Source organism: Lipophrys pholis (assembly GCF_963383615.2).
Source record: "Lipophrys pholis genome assembly, chromosome: 17".
Taxonomy (NCBI): Eukaryota; Metazoa; Chordata; class Actinopteri; order Blenniiformes; family Blenniidae; genus Lipophrys; species Lipophrys pholis.
In genome coordinates, this window is record NC_137643.1 from 13,103,868 (window position 1) to 13,127,991 (window position 24,124).

The 24,124-nt window shown below is 42.8% G+C and overlaps 2 protein-coding genes across 6 annotated transcripts; one reads left to right on the forward strand and one right to left on the reverse strand.

Moving 5' to 3' along the window:
- Window positions 1-1,268: 1,268 nt before the first annotated feature.
- cdca7b (cell division cycle associated 7b) lies at window positions 1,269-9,171 on the forward strand. Of its 2 annotated transcripts, none has more exons than XM_080485241.1 (10): window positions 1,269-1,557; window positions 4,504-4,644; window positions 4,728-4,828; window positions 5,146-5,380; window positions 5,457-5,519; window positions 6,624-6,809; window positions 6,941-7,099; window positions 7,186-7,335; window positions 8,184-8,320; window positions 8,756-9,171. In XM_080485241.1, the coding sequence occupies exons 1-10, from the start codon at window positions 1,540-1,542 to the stop codon at window positions 8,775-8,777; spliced, it is 1,212 nt and encodes a 403-aa protein (XP_080341367.1). In that variant the 5' UTR covers window positions 1,269-1,539; the 3' UTR covers window positions 8,778-9,171. The 2 variants fall into 2 exon arrangements, with proteins under 2 accessions (XP_080341367.1, XP_080341368.1); XM_080485242.1 differs by having other exon boundaries at window positions 1,309-1,557; window positions 6,627-6,809; window positions 8,756-9,170.
- Window positions 9,172-11,952: 2,781 nt separating this feature from the next.
- On the reverse strand, window positions 11,953-17,777 carry sp4 (sp4 transcription factor). Of its 4 annotated transcripts, none has more exons than XM_080485244.1 (7): window positions 17,182-17,777; window positions 16,863-16,933; window positions 15,597-15,947; window positions 14,299-15,496; window positions 13,769-13,967; window positions 13,301-13,500; window positions 11,953-13,018 (listed from the first exon to the last, which is right to left on the reverse strand). In XM_080485244.1, the coding sequence occupies exons 1-7, from the start codon at window positions 17,186-17,188 to the stop codon at window positions 12,747-12,749; spliced, it is 2,298 nt and encodes a 765-aa protein (XP_080341370.1). In that variant the 5' UTR covers window positions 17,189-17,777; the 3' UTR covers window positions 11,953-12,746. The 4 variants fall into 4 exon arrangements, with proteins under 4 accessions (XP_080341370.1, XP_080341371.1, XP_080341373.1 ...); XM_080485245.1 differs by having other exon boundaries at window positions 13,301-13,494; window positions 17,182-17,768; XM_080485247.1 differs by lacking the exons at window positions 16,863-16,933; window positions 17,182-17,777 and adding an exon at window positions 16,526-16,704 and having other exon boundaries at window positions 13,301-13,494.
- Between the last annotated feature and the right edge of the window lie 6,347 nt (window positions 17,778-24,124).

The window sequence follows — 24,124 nt, forward strand, 5'->3', positions numbered from 1 at the left end:
CAGCTTAGATATGCTCCATCCACCTGCATTATTATTATTATTATTATTATTATTATTATTATTATTATTAACAATGATATCATCATATCTGTCTGTGTCCTCAATAAAAGGAAACTCCAGCAGTACTTTCACATAAGCCAGGAATTTGAAAGGTTGTAGGTCTTTGCATCAGATCTCCTCCATCTCCAGAAGCAGCTGTTGTCCCCGGTGCCTCTCTGCTTCTAAGACGGCTTTGGGATGAATTGTACAAACTAACTGTGGCAGATTTGTCCCTCCTGACACTGAGAAGAAGCATGATCTGAAATGTAATTGACATGACATTTTTTGGATGCTGTGTTATGTTTCGATGTATGAATGATTCATCTTATAACATGGGAGATTTTTTTAATCACATCAACTATTCCCACTTATCCTGTAAATAAAGTTGTTATATGATATTTTTTTTTTTTTTTTAAGTGCTGGAGGAATAAGTTCAGAGAAATAATAAAATACAAGTGTGAACATCTGCAGCTCAAAGTCAGATGTTGAAAAGTGTTGTCAGGAGACAGAGGTGACGTTTTAAAACTACACGACTCATTTACACCTATCTATCTTACATGCAGTATGTCTGGACTGAACTATCTGTAGAAAAACTTGTTTTTGTATCAAAGCTCATTCCAATGATCCGGATGTTACAGCACAAATTGCGCATGAAAGCATTTGGATTGGGTGTATGCAGTGCTTCATGGAAGCAAACCTCAAACAGAGCTTTGTCTCATTTGCATGCAGCAAGGATGAATCCAAACCCTGTGCAGTGAATTGATTCCACCTGTTTGACAAGAACTATTTAGATGACCACCCCAGTGACCCCTGCAGAAGCTGAGAGGTGCTTCTTCACCTTGCAGAAAACAAAAAGTTTTCACAAAAACACAGGAGAGGCTCAATGCATTTGCCATGTCGTCAGTATGAGTGGTTTTGAAATTTTATTCTGATAAGTTTTAATAGTGTAGAATTAGAGTATGATTCCAATTTTCTGCCAGAGGAAGACAATGTTCCTGTATATAGTTGTGACTAATATTATGTATTTTATTCAAGCCTTTTGGACTCGTCGCGAGCACGTTTCTATCAGAAAAGTACCTTAAAGTTGCACAAATTAAACAGTTTAAGTAGAGATCTCGGTCTTCCTGCAGGGAGAAAATGTGGGCGGGGGAGGGTTGCTTGGACACGCCTATTTGTCATTTTCGCGCGAAAGATTGGACCGTACCATTGGGTACAGAGCGAGGGGGACGGAAAGAGACGTTACTCTTTAACACGGAGACAAACGCCTTTACTGAAATCTGCAACAAGGTGACGGGATTTACGAATATTTTCCTTCACCAAAAAACTACAACTTGTGTCTTGATTATCAATGAAAGTGTAAGCAGGTTGAAAATAAAATCCCTCGCTGTTGCATGATCGACCTGCTACGGCGGTTGAGTTATAAATCCACTTCGACTCACGTTTTCATTCTTCAAGATAAAACTTTCATTTGGGCGGAATTTCGATAGAAAGATCGTGGAAATGACCCTCACGACGAAGGTAAGTGGGAAACAGGAATGTAACACCCAGGAAAATACTTTGTTCCCGTCAGTTTAATCAGTAAAGCTGTGGCACGGAAACAATCACTTCTTCAACCGTTCTGTGGCTCGATTCTGTTAAGAGATGCTGTACTTTATGAATGAGATCTTTTTGACTGTAATACTACCAGCTATGATATGTTTTCTCCTCTGTCTTTTGTTTTGGCCTCATTCCAGTACAGGCATATTTGGGTAAAAGCCTAAACAGGAGTGCCATGTCAGGATGCTTCGCTTCTACAAAATCAGTGTACAACTTCTAAAAGCCTCTTAACCCATTTACATACAAATGTGAGAAAAAGACTAGAATGAAGTAGAACTACTTTATTATTCCTTTGCAGCCTTGCTGCTCGCAGAGTAGTAATCATTTACAGACACTAGATTAGATATTAATAAAATGTTAGACACGTTTTAACATCAGTATTTACATATGAAGTACAACTGTATGTGGCATTATTTCCACAAATGTACCTGAAGTGTTTTCTACTTATATTTTTCAACCACATTTCACCCATGAGTGGGAAACAGAAACACTGAGTTGGTTGTTGCCCATATGTGTTTTAACTTTTCAAATACCCTCACCAGCATCCCCGCTGTTATGAACTGGTGCATAACAATATTGTTGAAAATGTGCAAATTAAATTTTGTGCATTTGTTAATGTACACAGTATTATCATTAGCCTGCATCCCTATGAATGATTCTGTTTTTGGAACAAATGTTTCAGGGATATTTGAGATTAGTCTTCTACCTGAAAATGTACAATTCGATGATGAATTTACATGTTTTGTAGATTATCAACGTTTATACAAGTCCAATATAAGCATGAATAATGCAAAAGTTAATAAATATCGACAGGTGCACATACAGGGTTGAATCTGAAGTCAGTATTTCTTAAACTGCAGAGGATGGTTCAAAATACCTATGACACTCCTGTTTCATGGATAGAGTTTATTGAAACACCCAAATTACAATTGTACAATACTGTGCACAAAATTGATGCTGGTGTTATATAATGCTACTAATGATTCATATAATACCAGCATAGACGACTCTGATTGGCTACAAGTGCATGTGCGTTTTTCTGCAGGGACCCGTAAACATCAATCCCAGCCAACGGCAGTCTAAGGCTGTCCATCACAGGACAAACACAAAAAGACAGTCATACACACGGACATTCACACTGAGAGCAACTCAGGCTCACCGATCGCCTCAAACTTATGTTTTTGGACTATTAAAAAAAAATCCTCACACACAAAGACCTGACCCTTATTCAAACCCGTGACCTTCTCTCTCTGAGGTGAGAGTGCGAACCACTAAACCACTACACAACCCTCCTCAAACGTACAGTTTAGTAAGATCTACCTTCAACCTACAGCAGGACAAAGGGCCCTGAAAGTGATGGGGTGCTGACACAGAGAACTGATCTTAACATAATCAAGTGTGCTGGGTTTAATTCCCCCGGGTGTTTTAAAACAACCTTTCCTGCAGTTCCTTCAAAAACTTTGAACAGGAGAACCAACGCCACTTTTAAAAGCTGTCCCATCAAATTCCTCTCCTCCTAACTCCCTTTGCAGGTTTCATTTAGGAGACATCAATACAAAATGTTAACCCTTGCAGCTTTATGCTGCATCGATACTTCTGATTGATAAATTGATTCTATTTTGGGATGAAAAATCAAGTGATAAATGGGAAAAACATATCATGTTTGGCCTGTATTGTTTTAATTATTAAACCTAACAATGACAGGTCACAAAGGTTTAATGGTAACATTTCAGCCACACTCAAAGTTCACATTTCCAAGCACATCGACGGCTTCCCCTGAAAGAGTTAATAGTGATTTAGTTTGGTATGCAGCATGGAGCTGAACAAAGAGGAAGTGCAGCTCCTATCAGTAAATTGCAGGTGTTAAGTGTCCATTCCTTTGCCACTTGGTCCTGTCATTTGTAATAAATGCCCGAGCGCCGCCACAGTCAGAAGGTCTGAGGTGATAAGAGCGTCCTGTGCTTCAGCCTGGTTTGTCACTGGAGCCACAGAAAGATGAATTTACAGCCGGCTGCAGTCCTGTTGAAGCATGCTCCGGCTTTCACTCAGCAGTGACGGATGTCTGAAGGAGGAATGGGGCTCCCTCTGCTGTGGAAAACCCATCAGTGTGAATTTATTTCTTCTCTCCGCCTCCTTTATACTTGGTCAGAAAGTTTGAAATGCACATTCCCGCAAAAACAATGAATTCCTGCCAGACGTGCATAATCAGGCACATTAATGATGATGTTTGTCATTGTGCTGCTCGAGTGCGGTCACCACACATTCGAGGATTTGAACCTCGACCTTTCACTGCTCCTTCACCTTTGCCCCGCGCAGTGGCAGACATTAAATATGAACTGAAGACACTTGTGTTTGACATGCAGGACGACCTGTGGAACACAGCAGGGCGGCTGGAAGTATTGAGACATTTAGCTGAAAGGTTACGACACACCTCTTCCGCTGGGCTTTCATTCATTCCATCTATGGATTTACTATACGTAGATTTTGTATTTTGATTTTGTCATTTCTCCTAACAACTTTAACTTTTGTATTTTATTTTGTGTTGGAGTTTTGAATTCAGTTTCATCTAGTTTCTATAAGTATTTTCATTATTTATGTAAAACGTAAGACACTGGTGATCAAGGATTTATATGCAATATTCCAATAATGACTCTTTGTTTACCTTTATATATATTTTTTAAAATTATTTTCATGTGTTGACTGTTGCCCCGTTCTTGTTTTGTTACCCAGTGTCACTGCTGCTTCAGTCGTCTATAAAACAATTTGAACGGCTCCCGCTTACATGAAAAATGTGGCATAAATCTCAATTGGACTAATTTATTCCACAAAATAAAAGTTTAACGTGGAGCTTTACACTTCTGCCAACAGGCTCCACGTTTCAAGTCAAAGTTTATAACAGCTGAGCTGGCCCGTCTGTTCAGCCAGTCAGACAGTGAGGAAGACTTCGAAGGCTTCAGCGACAATGAAGAAGAGAATAAGAGATGTTCAAACAAGCAACTCAAATCCAAGGTATGAAACTCTTCATTCTGCATTATTCAGCTTGAATGGTCTGGAATTCACCCCAAACTAAAGCATTGACGTGGTTGCTTCAGGCGGTGGATTCGGAGCACGACAGCGACTTGGACACCGGCTTCTACTCGGATGGTGAGGTGGAACCGTCAACGAAGAGGAGGAGTCTTTTAGTGGCCATAAGGTACGCATTGATGCTGTATTGAAGCAACTACTGACTGAAAAGAAGTTGCTACACTTTTGAAAAAAATTCAAATATGCTAATTAGGATTATTTTTGTGCCTGTTCTCACTGTCCTAATAGAGGCGTAACTATATGCAGATTATCACCATTTATTTCCATACCTGTTTGGTGATTTTGTTTATTTTACAGAAATTGAAAGATTCAAACTATTGATACACCCAAAACAAATCAGCATCTAATCATACGACAACAACATGAAAGCCACATAAATAATTTACAGTGCTTTGAATTCTGTTTCTTTCTTTTTGTGCACCTTAGGTTTCCCATGAAAACACCTAAACAGGAAGCATCTAAGAAAAATGCTAAAAAGCCTGTAAAAGAAAATCCTCGTTCAAAGAGAGCATGTAGAGGGCAGACGATGAAGAGGAAGCAGCAGCAGGAGGAGCAGGAGGAGGAGGAGGAGAAGGAGGAGGAGGAAGAGGAAGATGGCGAGGAGGTCCTGTATCAGAGCTTGAAGAAACGAGACAAGAACATCCAAGAAAACAAGGCCATGGTGATGAACCCCTCCAGCCGTCAGCACTGCACTCTCATTGGTCGGCCCTTCCTGACGTCTTCTTTTTGTGTTTCAGCTGGCCAAGCTGTTTGCTGATCTCGACACCATGGCTGACCTGACACTGCCCTCCACCCCTCCAGTGAGAAACTCTGCCCCCGAAACTCTCACCAACACACAGCAGCTTGAAATTTATTTATTTTTTATTATCTAGTTGACACTTTTCTCATCAGAGCAACTGTTTCTTTCTGTGTCGATGATGCACACATTGACAAAGTTGTAGGACAAAATAGATGCATGTAATATTGCAATATGGAAGTACTTTATCCAGAAAGACGTGGATGGATATTTAATTTGGAGTTTTTAATGATGGACGAATGTCTTCTGTTGCTTGTTAATCAAATACAAGAAGTGTGGTTTTGCTTGAGCGCCTGCTTCAGTGGATCAAATGACTGATTTGAGACGAGAACACTGCCCTCTATTGGCAAAACAGGGAAGTATTCTCTTTTATATTAGATAAATGCAGTGATTTTTCCTCAATTAGTCATTTGATGTTTCAGGGAGATTATCATGTAAAAAGCCAAAAGACATTGCTTCGATTGCGCACAGCATGTGTGGTGTGTGTATATATTTTATTTGCACTCCCTAAAATTCAAGATCTCTATAGTTTCTTTTTAACAATTTACACGTGATGTTTATACTCTCACTGGACACTTAATTAGGTGCAACTTTTCAGTCGTGGGTTCTTTTCAGAACTGCTTTAATTCTAAGTGGCATAGATACAAGAAGGTGCTGAGAACATTCCTCCCAGATTTGCGTAATTATTGACTTGCGTTGTTCCAATGAGTGATCTGGTTTTATAGTTGAGAGGATTCAAGAGTGCTGCTCACTTTTTGTTTAGACCATTCTCTGTGAACCCTAGAGGTAGAAGTGTGTGAGACTCCCAGGTTGTTTCTGAAATACTCAGACCAGCCTGTCTGGCACCCAACAAATCTACCACATTCAAATTCATTTAAATCGCTTTCATTACTCATTCTCGTGCACAATTTGAGCTTCAGCAGGTCGTCTTGTCTACTAATCTTGATTCATTGAGTTGCTGGCATGTGACGGGCCTATTAGATATTTGCATGAGAGAATAGTTGACTGAGAAAACTTGTGTATTTTCTGTATTCTGGGTAATTTTATTTGCTTCAAAGGCCATTTCTTTTCCGTGTCTGATATGCTGACTCAGCTTCTTACTCCCCAGAAGAAGCGACGGGCGTCGGACAAAGCGACGTCACGGAAACCCAAGCTTGACGCGGGTGCTGTGTCAGAAAGAAGGAACCCGTCCCGGAAAGCTCGTCCTCCTGAGAACTTCGCGGTGGAGGAAAAGAGCGAGACCACCCGTAAAATCTCAGGCCCCCGGACCGTTGACCTCAAACGACTGGTGATGGTACGAGATGCAGCAGTCGGAAACGTTCAGGCTTTCATAACTTTGAAATCGTGAAATGAACCGCAACAAACCTTATCTCCAGTTTCTGCCACTCAAGGTTTACCTACAAGCTGTTGGTTGTAACGTTGCAGATTGACGAGGAGATTGTTGACCAAAATAAGAAAACGTGGAAGAGAAAGGGCAGCGTCAGAAGGGGGACGCAGGTGGTGAAGTCCGTGGATGACATCACAGAAGAAGACCTGGACAACATAGCGTACCGCAGCAAGGACAAGATCTGGGACAAAGAGAACGTGAGTCGCGTCACAGCCTCTGCTGGCCAGTTCTGTCACTGCGGTTTCCTCATCTGTGTGGTTGCTATGTGGTTGTTGTCCTCCAGGGGAGCTCATGTCACCAGTGCAGACAGAAGACTCTGGACACCAAGACGGTGTGTCGCAGCGGTTTCTGTTTCGGGTCCAAAGGTCAGTTCTGTGGACCGTGTCTGAAGAACCGCTACGGAGAGGACGTGCGCACTGTGCTGCTTGACCCGGTCAGTGCTCCAACCGTCATACAACGCAGATCGTCCCTTCACCTTCTGTTAGTGGGCGGGCAGTAACCGCCACTTTTCATCACTTTGACAAACTAAAGAACCAGATCATATCGTCTGTGAACCTGCGGCTCATTTTTCTTTGCTGAGCATCTATCAAAGGCGGTCCAAGGAGAGGAAAGTGGTGATGCAGTGACAAGGTCAACCAAGGCGAGTTGATGCGTTGTGGTCTCAGCCAGGCTCCACTTCACAATCTAAAAAGACTTGCTGCTAAGACCTGGTAGCCAGATACCACAGCACACCTTCACGAGCCTGCTGGAGTTCATGCCTGCACTGGCCGCCGCGGTTTTAGCAGCAGAATGGGACTGAAGTCATCATGCGTGTCTTATTTATTGTTCGTTCTCATAGACAAAGAGCCTCACACACGAGTCAGCTTTGTTTTTAGAGTTGGAGAGTATGATTAAGCCGGAAGCCCTTTTCACGATGAGGACTAAACAGGAAACTGTCCGAGGCCATGCTCACACGAGAGGCAGCAGTGACCCAAGTCTGACTTTTTTTGCCCGAATATGACTCATGTCAGATTTTTTGCACAACAACTTTTAAAAATGAGTCACATGCTGGCATGTGATCACTGTGATCTTGAAATTCTGTCGACCTAACCCCACAAAAAAAAAAAATCTAAAATGAGCATTAAGGCCTGCAGGGTGAAAAAGGTGAAAAAGACGAAGCTCAAAAGATTTTTTTTTTTGGTGAATTTAAAAGCTCTTTAGCCTTTCGGCAGTTTGATCTCAATTTAAAATGAAGACAAAGTGTGAAGCAGCTGTTTCTGTTTTTGTTTTTTTTCTTTGTAGACTTGGTCTTGTCCGCTCTGCAGAGGCGTGTGTAACTGCAGCTTGTGTCGTAAGAGGGAGGGCCGCTGTGCGACCGGCATCCTGGTGGGTTTGGCTCGCTTCAACGGCCACGACAACGTCCACGAGTACTTGGAGAGGTAGGTCACCTCTTTCCTATTTCACAGTTTCTGTGTTTTCAGACTGTAATTGGAATCTGTCTCAACCTGTTGGGACATCCAAAGAAGCCGGGGGGGGCTTGTTGAAGAACATGTGCCTCGTTAAATCACCTAAACGTCTGTGCTTTTGAATTTGGAAGAGTTTTTAAGCTTTGAAGTAGTTCCACAGTCAACTGGTATGGGTGTGTGATGTGGTTGTTGGAGGAAACAAAACAAGGGATCAACTCTAGTATGAACCGACCCGGCCAATAAAACAATTGGTTGGTGAACAAAATGAAAATAGTGAGAATCTGTCGCTTCAGTTAGTCTCCCATAGTGGATTTTACAAGAGTTTTAGGTCAAGGGAACTCGGGGCAGCGAGAGCTCTCTCACACGGTTTCACCCTCTGCGTTCTGTGTTCTCCTCTCTCCTGTGCAGCATTCAGAAAGAGTTGCGGTGAAGTCCACAGAGGGGACGTTGCTCCACAGCCGGTCCCTGCAGGAGGCTCTGGTGCTGCACAGTACTGTAGAAACTATTTCAACGCACATTTTTAGGTTTAGGCCAACCTTTCATCTTAACCCGATAAGCAACGGATCCTTTTGATGTCACAAATTTGATGTCATAAATGATTCACATTTTTTTTATATATCCTGACTTTTATTTTTAGGCTGCCTGATCTACATGGACGTGTGTAGTTGAACTTTTGTATTTTGTTGGGAATGGTGTTTGGTGTTTTTACGTTATGATATCTTTATTTGTGTTTTTTACAAACCACTTTTCTAAATTTGAGAAACTTCACTGCATTCCTGTCGGTTCACTGTAAATGTTATTAAAGAACATCTTTGTTTAAATCAATCTGATCGGGGTTTTTTTTAAGGCAAAAATGGACAATATTGAGGGACAGTGCTGATGGTGTGTTACCTGATACCAGTGGGTAATGGACACTCGGTTAAGTATTTCTCAAAGCTTCCACAGAGGGAATTGAGCCCAACGTTTTTGTGCATTCAGATGTGCACAACATGCATCCGAGGCGCCGTTAAGACAGTGAGCATACATGTACAGGGTGTTTGTAGTTGCTTTGTACCCGCCGTCATCTCCCCATGTGTCTTAATATCCCCCCCCCCCCCCCCCCCCCTCGAGGTGTCGATGGACAGCTCAACTGGTCTTGCATAATGAGCAGGAACCCCAGCTGCAGGGCAGATCCCGACAGGGTGACAGGTCGAACAGAGGTCACTGGATCTTCATCAAGTACTATTCAGCGGAGGAGTTTGTAGATTTCAGGGTTTGTGAAGTTCTTCAAAGAAGTAACGTCCGATGTGTGTGTCAGCCGCCTGCTGCCTGTTGCTTTCTGTAAACTTGATAGAGCGACCTGGTAGTGAACCCTTGGAAGTCCCGCTTGGGGCTCTGTTACACTTATTTTGTTCTACCACAAGTATTCTGACAGTTTATCAGGTCATTATGTGTCCAGAAACAACACATCTGTCAGATTAGGTGTGTGAATTTGAGTGGTAACACCACGACTCTGTGGTCACAAGTCTGATCTCTGCTGCTTCAGTTGGGAGGCCAGCAGAGAGAAATACTGGGAGCTGTAATTGTTCCCAACGGGAAGGCAGATGCTCCATCACTGCTGTCACAACACAGCTGACAGAATACCCAGTGACGAGGAGGCAGGAGGAGTTAGAGACCGTGTGTGTGTGTGTCTCCATGTATTTATCACTGTTGTGGGGACTCAAAACTGTTTGGAAACTGGCCGTATGGGATTTCTCATTTTAGTGGAGGATTAACTCCCTTCACGGAGAAACATCACGTTTCTGTGTGAGGACTTGTTTAAAAATTAAGTTTCGGTAATGTACTCTGATGACATCGGTCCCCATGGCATAGAGACAAAAGTTAAAATCCTTATGGGGAGCATTGTAAATTTTTAGGTGGCTTAAATCCTGCTTCTGACAGGTCGCCACTGTGGATCTCTGAGGGAGACCTTTTGACTCCAACTGCTCCGTCATGGACAGTGAAGCTCACTGTGAATAGAACGGGTTGAATGCGGAGAATCCTGATCAGATGCTCAAACTGCCTCATCCTCTCAATGTGAAGGACTCTCTCCCAGATGTTTGACCTTCTCAGTCCATCGCAAAGAGAGAGGTCTGAACGTGTGCACGGGAAAAACCAAAAGCGCACGACGGTTGACCGCCGTCACGGCTGCCCTTGTTCTTTTCCCTCAATCACGCACTCGCTCTAGAGACGAACTCAAGACCCACTTGAAGAATCACTTTATTGTCAAGTGTTATGCAGGCAAAGCTTGTTTTCTGCTTAAAATGTTTTTCCTTTCTTTTTTTTTTTTCCAATTTGACATAACACATTTGTACAAACCAGTTTTAAAAATATCGATAAACTGGAGCCTTTGAGGCTAACCTGGCAAAAACCCATTATCAAATGTCATGGAGACGAACAAACATCTTTTAGAAAAAGATTTACAAATGAGATGTCACTACAAAATATCAAAGAAAACAAAAGTTGGTTGTCACACAAAATATTACCAAAAACATCTAAATCTGTTTGGTATCAACTTTTCAAACAATATTAACTCTTTATTATTTATTGATTTTTTTTATTGATTTTTTTTGCTTCCATCCTCTTTTTGTTGTTTATTTTTCTCTAAAAACACGGTATGGCGCAAAGAGAAAAAGAAGAAATGAACAGCAATGATCAGACGTAGAAAAAAGAAAAGAGAAGCACAAATATTAAAGAAGAGAGAAGCAGCACTACGGCAAAAAACTGAAACATGCTGTACACAACCTCAGAATCAACGCACACAAATACGAATCCAGTAAAAGGCAAATCTTACAAATCAAGGATAAATAATAAATTAGCCATACACAGTGGGGTCCTGTGTGTTAACATACCGGGGAGGGGGTGGGATTCAAACAATTGTTAAATTTTCAAAATAAAGACTTTTTTTTTTTTCCTTTAAATTTATTTAAAAATAATGTACGCACTGAACTAACACAGAGCAACATCACCAGAAAAACATCTCATAATATCCACATAGCAAAACAGCCTGACCCACTCCCTCCCGCAGATCTGCTCACCCTGATCTGACTCCACCTGCCTGCGCTGCTCTCTGCTCTCCCGGTCGCCTCCCTCCCAGCCCTCCCCCGCTGTTCTCTGCCTCTCTCCGTCCACCTCGGCCTGAAGTTTCCTCTGTACAACAGCTTGTGTTAAGGCAATTGTGGTACATCGGTCATGTAGCAGGATTAGAGGTGGGGGGCTGTCGCCAGAATACCGAGAGCAGCGACAACAGAGCCGTCCGACAAAGCCGTCGTTACGTTTGACAGGTGTCACCTCACAGTGTTTCAAAACGTCGTGTGGTGCATTGGCTCGACTGCGTAGCAGGGATGTAGATGCAACCATGAGGTGCCTGCGGAGTAAGCTGGTTTGTTAAGACGACAGCGCTGTGCTTAAATGTCTTCTCTAAACGGTGGAGTGAACTGGCTTGTCCTATTAACAGAGAAAACGCCCCCTGACATTGTAAACATGGTTTCACTAGGATTGTCATTAAAGTATTGCTTTCACTAACACAAACAAAGTTGTAGAAAGCTAGATTGTTTTTCTTTTATAGAAACCTTTTTTTTTTTTTTAATGGCCACTTCGCCTCAATAGGAATGCATTATTTATAAATCTTCATATATGTGCTTTTTTTTTCCTTTTTTTTTTTTCCTTCACTACTCTCTTTTTTTATTTATTTTTTTTTTATTTCCTTAAAACGATCCGCCATCAAGAATAGTTTATTCGTCGACTGGTCACACAGGAATCAATCCCTGAATCTGATCTGAGCACTAAACCTAAACCATAAATAAAACTCAAATTAGGTAGATCCTCCGTGGGACAGCAGGGGAACGCGAAGCCACTCGTACAGCTATTGCTTTTACATACACTCACACGCTCACTCCATCCCCAGACTGTCCCAGCTCTGTCACGGCTCCGTGACAGCCTTGTACCATGATTGACCCTCAGCACTGTCTGACAGGTTGAAACAGGAATACAACTTTGTGCATAGTGTTAGATTCTGCTGCGATTAGGAAAATGTCTCTCAATTGTGGATGGTTTGATTCAGCAGGCGTCCCTGTCTTGTGCTCATTTACTTACATTTCTTTCCCCACCGCATATGGAATTATCATATTCATTTTTATAAATGCCAAACTAATCTTTTATACATTCTGTCTAAATTTTGTTATATATGTTAGTTTTTCTAGATTGTGATGTTTCTTCGGTTTCTGTCCATCCTGTGATTTTGTGTCTTTTCAGTCCTCTATAAGCAATTTTAAAATAAGAGATAAAAAACAACAACAAAAAAAAACACACCCTGCAAAGACCTCCAAAAAAACAGGAAGTCAGCCTTCTGCGTACACGCAGGAGACATTCACCTATTCACCTATTCAAATTCTTCCTCTTCCTCCTCCTCTTCCTCTAGATGGTTGGAGGTGGTGGGAGTGGCGGGGTCAGAGTCACGTGAGAGGGTAGCGACAGTGACGATCTGCGGGGAAGCTTCCAGGCCTTCGGGGGCGTCTTCCTCCATGTCGTCGGTGGTGATGATTGCCACTGCGGCGCCGCTCTTCTTGTTCTGATGCGTTTTAATGTGCTTAGAAAGGTGGTCGCTGCGCATGAAGCGCTTCGAGCATTCAGGACACTCGAAGCGTTTTTCCCCTGAGGGAGAGAAGACAGACGGTTACAGAAGAAAATCTGAAGTACATTTTAAAAATTTTTTTAAATGAATCGTTACTTTTATGAAGTTGGAATTTCTGGTAAAGAATTGACATTTTGACCTCCGTCACAGTTATTTGATTACATTGCCAAACATCATTTTGACTATTCTAGTCACAGTCAGAGTAGGAGCAAAGAAATACTGAACGGAGAATTTTCCTGCCAGCGTGACCGGGCTGACCCATAACACAAGCGAGCCTGCGTCCCCGTTCATGTGCGTCCTACCTGTATGTGTTCTCCGGTGTCTCTGCAGCTCGTCGCTCCGGGTGAATCTCTTGCCACAGAAGATCCAGTTACAGACAAACGGCCTCTCACCAGTGTGCCAGCGCAGGTGAGCCCTCAGGTGGGATGTCTTGCCGTAAACTTTCCCGCAGCCTTCCATGTGGCAGATGTGCTGTTTTTTCTTTGTGGGGTCCCCACTGTTCCTACAACAAACACATGAATTAGGAGTGAGCTGCAGGTGGCGGGTGCATGCACCAAATGGGGTGGCAATAAGTTCTGTGACATTTTAGTTTGAGGTAATGCTAATATGTCCCACTTGAAATATGATCAACAAACCAAGTCAGATAAATCATATTTGACAGTACTTTAGAGAGAACAGTACCAAAAGACCATTTCCTTTGACCCCCATTGATTTGTCCAATGACTGAATGTTCACCTTTGCAGTGCACTTAGTTTCTAAAGCGCTCATACCTGCCCTCTCCATCTCTGCAGTTTGGACACGAGCAGGCGACACGTCGAAGCCTCTTGCTGGGCGGCCCCTCCTGGTCTGAGGAACTCTGGACAGAGCCCAGCTGGTCTGGACTCATCGATGAACCTGTTGCCACGTTGCCAACGGTGACGGTCACAGGAGACGACTGAACTTTGACCCCGTCCTGACCCTGTGTTTGACCTGAAACGTGATTTGAAAACGATTGAAACTACGTAAATGCGTTTTAATAAAAACAAGTATTGCAGGAGAGTGAAAGATGCTGGAAGAAAAAAAAAGGAAAATGGCGCTAATAATGGTGTCAGTCACATTATGTGCAAATAGCAGCGCAGAACAAATCTCAATTATTCAAAGTTGATCAGGATATTAATCAATGAAGAAATAAAAGAAAGACTGAGGATTTGAAACTTGGACCAGAAGAAATAAATGCCGCTATTTTGTTTACACATATTTGTAAGTGAATGACTTCTCACAACACATCCACAACAACACAGTGACTCAGTGGAATCCTTACCCTGTAGACCAGTAATGGTGAGGGGCACACCCTGCACCTGAACCCCAGCGGTGCCCAGTCCTGCGATGCTGACAGTCTGTACCCCTGATCCCGGGTTGATCTGAGCTGCACTCAGCGTCAAAGGAGCTCCGCTCAGGGAGACCAGTCCTCCGCTCCCTACTGTTGTCCCACCAGCCACCGGGGCCAGTGTGAGCTGCTGTGGCACTGCTGTTCCGAGACCACCCTGCAGGGAGACGCCTCCGGGCAGCTGCAGTGTCTGCCAGGTGATCTGCCCGGAGGGGGAAAGGGTTGGAGTACGGATAAGGACCTGGGTTGGGTTCTGGAAGGCCTGAATGGGCTGCAAGGTTTGTCCCGGGGCCAGCTGGAGCGTCTGAATGTGCTGAGGTTGCTGCTGGCCCTGAGCCTGACCCTGACTCTGAGTCTGGGGTTGTAGCTGGATCTGTTGCACCAGTTGGTGTCCCACCTGGCCGACGATCACCTGCTGAATGGTTCCCGCTGTATCTGTCTGACTCTGCAGACCATTGGCTTGGTTTTGGCTTTGAGAGTCTGCCTCACTGCTCTGCACCTGGACTTCTGACAATCCACCCTCCGATCCAGCAGAAACCACTTGAGCCCCATCAGATACAACGTCACTCTCGGTTACTGCTGTTGCAGAACCAGGTGTAGGTGGAGTAGCTCCAGGCACTGCTGTTGTTACCAGTTGGTTGCCGTTAGCAACAGAGAACGTTCCGTCCGCTGACTGGATAAGCTGCACAGCTCCACTCCCTGCTACGTTATTAATCACGGGCAAAGCCAGGGTCATACCACCAAGGTTTATGGGAACTGTGGTCATAACTGGAGTTTGGGAGCCTTGCAGAGTCTGCAGCTGAAGTGGAAAAGACTGTGCGGGACGGATCTGCAACGGCACCGTCTGATTGGCTGTACTTGTCAAAATGGTCTGCTGGTTGGCTGGTTGGAGGATAGCCTGGGTCTGGCCTGAACTCTGGGTTTGTATTAGTTGAACTTGTTCAGTTAGACCCCCAATGGAGGCAGTCTGAGGGCTGATATGGATCTGCTGTCCATCTGCAGTCTGCAGATGAGGTATGACCTGATATTGGACACCTCCCCCAGCATTGGGCAGATTCTGAACCTGAATGATCTGGAACTGCTGCTGCTGTTGACTGGCTGCCATGCTGTTGGTCCCACCTAAGGCCTTCACCTGCCCAACAAGAAAGAAGCAGCGATTCATTGAAATGGCAAAAACAGACTTTTCAATAACACATTTGCCCAAAACACATTTTTACCCCCAACTTCCTTACCTTGCGTCCAGCAGGTGAGCTATCATTCGCTAAAGTGGTCGCCACTGTCACAGCAACAGGTTGACTGGTGTTCTCCTTGGCCATGTTAGGGGCTGCAGTGATGATCTGCCAGCCGTTCCCCGTGAACTGAGCTGGGACCAACTCCAGCTGCTGGGGCACCAGGGTCTGACCCCCAGCTGTGTCCACCACTATCTGACCTTGGAGATGGCCCGCTTGCAACTGGATCTGACCAGCCTGTACTTGGATCTGCTGGGCCCCTGCTTGGGCCTGGGCCCCCTCAGCACTGCCCTGCCCTCCGATTTTACTGCAGGTAGCCGCTAGCAGAGCTAACGGAGAGGGCTGAGAGGAATCCTGGAGTATGAACGACAGTGGGGGAGGAATGAAAGAGAGGGGTGGAGAGAGAAGTGGTCAGACAAGGAGTGACGAGGGAAGGGTTCAGAAGAAATTTGCATTATAAACATCTGCAGACAAACAAACAAAATAAGTGCATGTAAGTTAAACCAGATCAAGAAAAAGGAGGCAGCCTTACACACTGAAGGATCTAAAGCGAAGAAGAGCAAGAGTGAAACAGTGAGGGGTGGAGAAAAACATGGTGCAGAAAAAAGAAACACAAAAAGCTGAGGCAAAGAGAGAGAGCTGTCAGTGGAAGTGGGCGGTATTACAGGAAGCGAGTGGGTGGGCGTGTGAGAACCACATTTCTCTTTTCTGAGAACACTGGAAGAAAATGCCGCCTTCTCTCTCTCCCCTCCCATTCAAAGGAACTAGGTCGCAAGCAAATTTTTAATGCTAAACACCTCTCAAGACAGCACAGGCAACAGCCTAGAACCTCACTAAGCATGGGAAATAGCAGAGGAAAGAAGGACTGTCATACACATCTAACAACAAAAGATACGGTTCAGCATAACTGCTTGGCTTAAAAATAATACAACCTGCTAATAATAGAAGGTCCACAGTTGTAGGGCCCCATTCCACAGTGCTGCAGGTCTTTGGAATAAATCCATTTGCAGAATTAAATTAATTACTGTGGTCATAATGCAGACAGACAATTTAAAAGTGCTGCAGCTAAAGTGTGACAGCCTATTCATGAGACTCTGGGCTGGCTCACCACAGGGCTGCACAGAAGCAGGAAGTGAATTCACAAGAGAAACGCCCCCAGAGGTGTCTGGCTGGCTGGGAGGGAGGGAGGGGGGGTGGGAGCACATTTTTGGCCTGCAGGCAAGGCAAAAAGTAATGAACTATAACAAACTCTCATTTCTGTTCCTTTACCTGTGATCCAGAAGTTTTCCCCCTTTTAGATGCTTTCCCTCCTTCAGTTCCAGATGATTCCTTCTTCGAGTCTGTGGAAGGAGAACAAAATGTTAGAATGTCTCCTGCTGTTATTACAACTCATGAGTACAAGTGGAGTCACACAGCAAAGAAAGCCTAAACATCTAGCAGACATGGCATCACACAGGTGATCAATGAATGCAGAGGAAAAATCAGTAACCTCCCATCAATATCAAAGGGGGCATGGAGCCTCCTATCTGTCAGGCTGGCGGGGAGAGAGGGGAAGAGGGGTGGAGACGGAGAGGGGGAGGGTACCTACCACTCATAACGCATTAATATACCAAGAGGGAGAGGGTGTAGTTCACGGTAGAAGGCCGGTCGGGTACGGAGGCGGAGGACGGCCTATATGTTCGGCTCTGGGCCGTGGCGGATCTGCCCGTTTGACGAAACCACCCACCGGCCAGGAAGGGCGGTGCCAAGCGCCAGCACAATCAAGCAGCCCCGAATAACGGAAACAACGGAGAACGCGGCGACCGTCCCCGGTCCGTCGGACTCCTCTCTGCCGCGCTGTATGCTCCTTTTACCGGACAGACAGTCCATAAACGAGCAAATTGGCGCTTGTCAGGCTGATATCCACAGAGAACTTGGCAGTGTGTGACCGTAAAGGCCCACCCACTTCCATTTAAGCATCAGGACAACACCCTCCTCGCTGCTCCTGCCTGTCACCGCCGCTCCTGTCGCCACACGTCGCGAGGACGCCTCGTCGCCGTCCGTCGCGCACCGAAAACAAACCGTCACCAGTGTTTGTATTTTAAGCGTATTCGCTTTTTTTTCCCCTGCTCAATTGATTTTTTTTTTTAAAGGGGGAGATACGGGGAGATAGCTGTGGCTTTTGTGGGCGGACGCGCTCCTCCCACATATTCAGATTGGACGACGGGGCACGGCGTGCGAGGGTCGAGATGGGAGTTGTATTTTGGTGAGGCCTCGCCTTCCCGAACCGACTAGGGCAGCAAGAACTACACTTCCCATGATGCTCCGCGGCGGCCGTGTTGGTAGTCATGTTGCTGTGAGAGCGAGAGGGAGGGGCGGTGACTTCTGTGTTATGGGGGGTTGGGCGAACGGGAAAGGGCGGTGTGCGTGTGCGCGTGTGTGTGCGTGTATGTGTGTGCGTGTACATAGCGCGCACGCAACAGTTCAAGGATTGCAGTCCCCGAAAGAGCCTGCTTTTTTATTTTAATTCTTATTACCAGAAAAAAAGAGATTGCCACGAATGAAAATTTTACAGTGGTACTTCATGATCTATTTTATACCTTAATTTGTCCCATCCGCATCTCTGCTCCATCTTTCATCAACTTTGAAGCTTTTATGAAAACCCCTTAAAGCTCTATGTTACTTAAAGAGTTGTGAACTTACACCAATGCATATTGAAATGGGAAATTACTCCTGCCTTGTTGAATATTGGCCTATAAATATGACATAACGATACAAAAACTTGTTGAAACCTTTTGTGGGCTTGCAGTCAGCAGAGGTGTAGTGGTTAGCACTCCTCCTTGGAGAAGGTCGTCAGTTTGCTTGGGGGGCCTTGTGGGTGGAGTTTGCATGTTCTCCAACAGGTCATCCATTGTCCTCTGACAGTCCAAAAACATGCAATTGAGGTTAACGGGAGATTGTGGATTGTGTAATTCGTTATCCAAAAACTTGGTTTATATAACCGTAGCCTGTTAAGTATGTCCTCCAGGTCATAAGAAACATGAAATACCTACTTGAAAATACCTACTGATGTTGTCTTTTCTCGCCACCCCTACCCCCCCTAACAGCAGGAAGTGGGCAGCTGGTAACACAACTGAAAACTGTTTTTTTCATGCAGTAGTGGCAAATGCATGAAAGTCTTTTGCTTGTGCAACAAGCTGGAACAGAATTGTGGGCTCCCACTCGTGTGACAAACTCTATCTCCGTCTCCCAAAAGGAGATCATAGTATAAACTCAGCAATACAAGCAAAGTGTTGATGCACACGGTCTGTTTGATCCCAGGAAGGGTTTCTCCGACCTTGTGTCTTTAGCCAAGTGGAGTGACAGCCCCAGTTCACCAAGCAGAAATACATCATTAGCAGCCAGCCAACCGAGGATATGCCTCTGGCACACAGGGGAAATATTTAGGCTTATAGACTGTCTGAGAGAAACATTAATACACGGACAGGATGGTGTCAAGAAGTGGACTGATTAGGTCCCATTGTGCAAAAATGGGGGAAGTGGATTAAAAGTTATAACACAAAACTTTATATCGTCAAATAATGATAAACCAAACACAATAACTTCATTTCGGGGGAGTTGCACATTTGTGAGCTTCAATTACTTTTCTAATCGGAAGCATGAAGACAAATACCCTGAATGTTGTGTGTGATTATTGCAGCGCGTCAGATTTTATGAAACATGAAAACACTCGCGCGCACCTGAGGTGGCCCAGAAACATACATACCCCCTCACGCGCTGTAATTACTGCGGAAGCCGCCTGCCTTGTTCCCGCCCCCTGGGCCACTCGGCAGCGCGTTGCTAGGTAACGTGCTCAAGTCTGTGGAAGGGGTGTAGCCTGTGTTTGTATGCATGCTGGCGTGGAGAAGGGGAGTGGTAGAAAGCAGGCTGCGATAAAGTATAACCGTGATATGGAGATGGTTTCTAATCAAGCCTATTGCATGTTATAGTGAGGTTTCATTGCATCACGTTTTATCAAACCACATTAAACATGCTTTAATGTAATAAGTGTCTCAGAACCTTCACGAAATCTGCATATTTGTCGTCACAGTAAAACCAATACAATTAGAAGCAGTGAAGAAAATGTATATAAATGTAATTTTGAGGGAAAAGGCACGAAGCGTGTGTTTGCTGGTACTGTAGCTGTCTTCTGGATTTAGCCGCTAGAGGGCGCCATACACCAGATGGAAATTCATAAAAACTGCACTCGCACCTGTTTCAGGTGAACTTTTCCTACTTCACCTCATACTACAGGCTCAGCTCTCACATGAGTATTACGTTTTTTTCCCTTATTTATCTTTATTGGTTAGTTAAGGCCGAAATGAATCACTTAAGAGTAAGGAAATATATAATGATTATACTTGTGGATGTGATTTAAAGTTTAGCTCAGTCATAAATAGGGAAAATATCAATAATATATGCCGTATTGTGTGTTTCATATATCCCCTATGGGTGAATTCCAAGTGCAATCTCTAAATATTTTTTGTGATGCTACAAATACAGGTATTCAATGAATCAATGAAAAATACAAACCTCTCAAAATCATACAGGAAAATCTCTCTTTTATATTTATAAATAAAGCTACACTGCAGTGAGAAACAACAGTGTCATGCGCACATCAGTCAGGTCCCCCTACTTTTAAGTATTGTTTATTTTCCTAACAATTAACTTAAATAGTTGTTCACAACATAATTCTTCTCTGATTTTAATGAAAAGGTACACGCTTGGCAGAGTAAACAATTAGATGTCTCTTTTCGCACAGTGATCACGTCAATCACTGATTAGAACAGAAGATTTAATTCTCAATCAAATAATATTTCAGTCTTCAATCCTCCAAAGCGTGGGGCCATCGTTTTAGCCGCCACATTCAAAATGATTAGTTGGCTCATCAACTCATCACCATCTGTCCAACAACATAAATATATATTGAGTAAATATTTATAAATGTAAATGTTTAGGATCCCTGTGCTATTGGTACAGGAGATTACCTGTCAGGTCACCGTAGATACAGTGGACAACAGTAGATTGCAACTGTTGTAATAAAGCAACTACAGTTTAATGCAAGCTTCTGTAAAAATTTTTATCCATTTATTTATTGATCTATTTTTTGATTGTTTGATTTCTTTGGGTGAATCGTTTGTTCTTGCTTCCCTATGTGAGAATCTAAGAGATGAGAGGTGTATCATGTGTACATACTACACATTGCTTCTCAAATAAGTTAACCGGTTTTAAACATACACCTTGTGTTTGTGTGTGACAGTATCACTCTTCCCTGGAAGCTTTGACCCGTTTTAACCTTTTTGCTGTCTGAGTCTGAGTCACATGCAACAATCAAACTCATTTATCTGTAATTGTTATAGCGTCTCTACATACCTTAGTCCCATTTGTCCAAGTAGGCGACGTCTCAAACTAATTGAACCCTGTTAACTGGACCTGGATCATGTTTGAAATGTCTTTGTAGACACACATCCAAGTGAATTCATCATTTCAGTACAGCTGACCAGATTCAATTGCCTTGAAGTACAGTGAGTAGTTTGCATTACCATAACAAGTGGTGTGTGAGTGGATTTATTGTTCCACTGGGTTATTGAATGACCCCCCCCCCCCCAAAAAAAAATTAAAAATGATACTTTTTAAGCATATATATGTATTTTACGGTTGTTGTTTGTTTTTTTCAACCTGCTTCTGAGTTGCTCTACTGCTTTACGGTTCTCAGAAAATCCAAAGTTTAAAAAAAAAAAAGCAAATGAAAAAGTAAGTTCAGACAATTTATACTTTTCATTCATGAAAAAAAGACTAATTCAAAAACCCAATTATTTGCATTGAGAGCAAAAGAAAAGTATCTCACTTAAAGTAAAAAGCTGTTATTAAACATTTCATAATGACACAAAATATGTGTCATTTGCGAGCAGAAATGTGAAACTACTTTCACTGTGCTAATGTTAGAAAGATGCTAACTTATTTGAAATTTAAAATAAATTGAAGTTGGAAAGTTTGACAGTCATGAAGTCACCCTTCTTAAAAAATCTTTTTGAGTATCGAGTAACAACTTAAGCCAATAGAATAAGTAGAGTTGAAGTACATTCGTTGTAAAAGTATACATTCTTCATGTCATTAAATTACAACTTGTTGCTTTCGTATGTTTCTCTGTGAAGAATTCCCGACTACAGCAGTATCTGGTGTTTTTTGTAAAAATCCCAATGCTGTGGTTCAATATCTAACGTGTATAAAATATACAATATCCATATGTCATTGTAGTTGTGGGTAACGCATTACTGAGAAAACAATACTCGAGTTTTTCAAATGAATATATGCTACTTTAGCATATTGAAAATAATACTATTATCCACGACTGCCCCCTTAATCCTGAACGTGTAGCTTTTTAAGTACGTTTCACGTCTTGAAATCACCAAAAAAAATCATAATAGTGAATTTGAGGCTTAACATGAGCAGATTTCAACTAATTTCACAGATTCTACAACATTAAGAAAACTGATCAAAACTTGACACAAATTCTTGGAAAGCCACATTTGACACAACTCTAGAGGATTAGATATGCACCTTGAGGGTGACTCCACTTAGCTGTAACATCCTGTGCTTACGGGTATGCGACTATGATATGGTGCATCTAAGCGTGAGTAAATTTGCAGATGTGAGTCAGTTCATACTTCAGAGCAGTCGTGTCTTTTTTGCGTTACACAGCCACGGTGTTTGGGCAGACACATGTAAGCGTAGGTGTGCGTTTGTCACATGCAGCCTTGGCGTCAGGATGTCTCCGTTTTTCAAAGGTTAGGCTGTAAAGACAAAAAGATTTATGACTTCTGCCATGAGTTAATGTTTTGGCAGTTGACTCAGTAGTTCATACCATCTCTCTCTCTCTCTCTCTCTCTCTCTCTCTCTCTCTCTCTCTCTCTCTCTCTCTCTCTCTCTCTCTCTCTCTCTCTCTCTCTCTCTCTCTCTCTCTCTCTCTAGCTCCGTATAACCTATGGACAAGTGATAACAGATATGATTCACCTAACTACTATAATGAGATAATAGCTGTGACAATGGATTGATGGATGGATGAATAGATAGATAGATAGACAGATAGATAGATAGATAGATAGATAGATAGATAGATAGATAGATAGATAGATAGATAGATAGATAGATAGATAGATAGATAGATAGATAGATAGATAGATAGATAGATAGATAGATAGATAGATAGATAGACAGATAGACAGATAAATATAGGAGAGAGAGAGAGATGGATTGATGGATATTTACTCCTTCTTTCTTGCCCGTAAATATGCGTGACAGCAGGTTGCGTCATTGCCGTTTACACACACAGAGTATTTGTGAATTTTTGTTGAAGGGCAGAGAAATCTAAGGAGATCTGTGCCACTGTGCTAAGATATCTTCTTTTTTTTCTCCCCCAATGTCATCACGGTGAAGTCAACTGGACGTGCGTGTTGCTGGCTGAAAAATTGCAGCATTGTAATTAAATGACTTGAGCTGAATGATTGATGCGTTCCGGTATCTGAATCAAGCAGTGGAAAACATTTGGTGTGTCTCAGTGGGCATGGTGCCAGGTCAGGGCGTGGGCGGAACATGCAAACCAGTTATTTGTTGTTTTTTTTATTTTATTTCTTGGAACACACACGTATGAGCAAACCAGCGACTGTGATGATGCAACATAATAACACAACATGAAGTACATTTCAAAAACAACAAACACAGTAGTCTTCAGTAATGTTAAAATAAAGAGTAATCTCAAATCCCAAGTAGAAACAGTATTCTGAAAATAACTTATAATTATATCACCCTGATCTACATGTGAGGTGAATGTAAATAGACAGTTGTGTTTATACATTGAGTATTTATTTCTGTATGAAATCCTTTGTAACAGACTTTAAAGTAGTTGTTGCCATCAACTTCTGTCAAATTACAAATTCATTGACTCTTATTTTCATGTGGGCCCGAGGACACAGCTATCAAACACATACAACACTACAATATAGTGAAGAGTTTACCAATTGTTTATCCTAAGCTCACGACTTCTAAATGGGTGTACTTACAATAAAGCACTGTCTAAAAATGTATGAGCAGTTTCCTTATAATTATACGTCATGTTTTATTGTATTTATAAATGAACTAACACGTTATGATTTTACCAACACTCAGCACATAGGGGACAAGGACATCTTCTATATGATGGATCTTATAAATAAATAGTACTGCTTCTGTAAAAAGACGTATTTTTAGAAAATGTTTTTGAAACTGTAGAAAAAGACCCATTGCCTAATAAATCATTACATCATATGCAATTAGACAACAATGCATTTAATTTTAAACACGGGACTGGGTGGAGACAAGGGTGTGTTGTCGCTTTTGTACATTGAGCAATTACGAATGAATAAATGAGCTGTGAAGTCACTTGACAGACAATGTCCCAATACAGAAAACAGTTTTGTGACATTAGTGTTGGTGTGGCACACCCTTCATAATTGCGTGCCTCTGTTGGAAACTTT

Coding starts and splice junctions, on each gene's coding strand:
- cdca7b (XM_080485241.1), top strand. Junction 5,520..6,623: donor CACTGCCCTCCACCCCTCCA/GTGAGAAACTCT, acceptor CTTACTCCCCAG/AAGAAGCGACGGGCGTCGGA. Junction 7,100..7,185: donor AGATCTGGGACAAAGAGAAC/GTGAGTCGCGTC, acceptor GTTGTCCTCCAG/GGGAGCTCATGTCACCAGTG.
- sp4 (XM_080485244.1), bottom strand. Junction 15,948..16,862: donor GGAAAACTTCTGGATCACAG/GTAAAGGAACAG, acceptor TTCATACTCCAG/GATTCCTCTCAGCCCTCTCC. Junction 13,501..13,768: donor TGCAGAGATGGAGAGGGCAG/GTATGAGCGCTT, acceptor TGTTTGTTGTAG/GAACAGTGGGGACCCCACAA.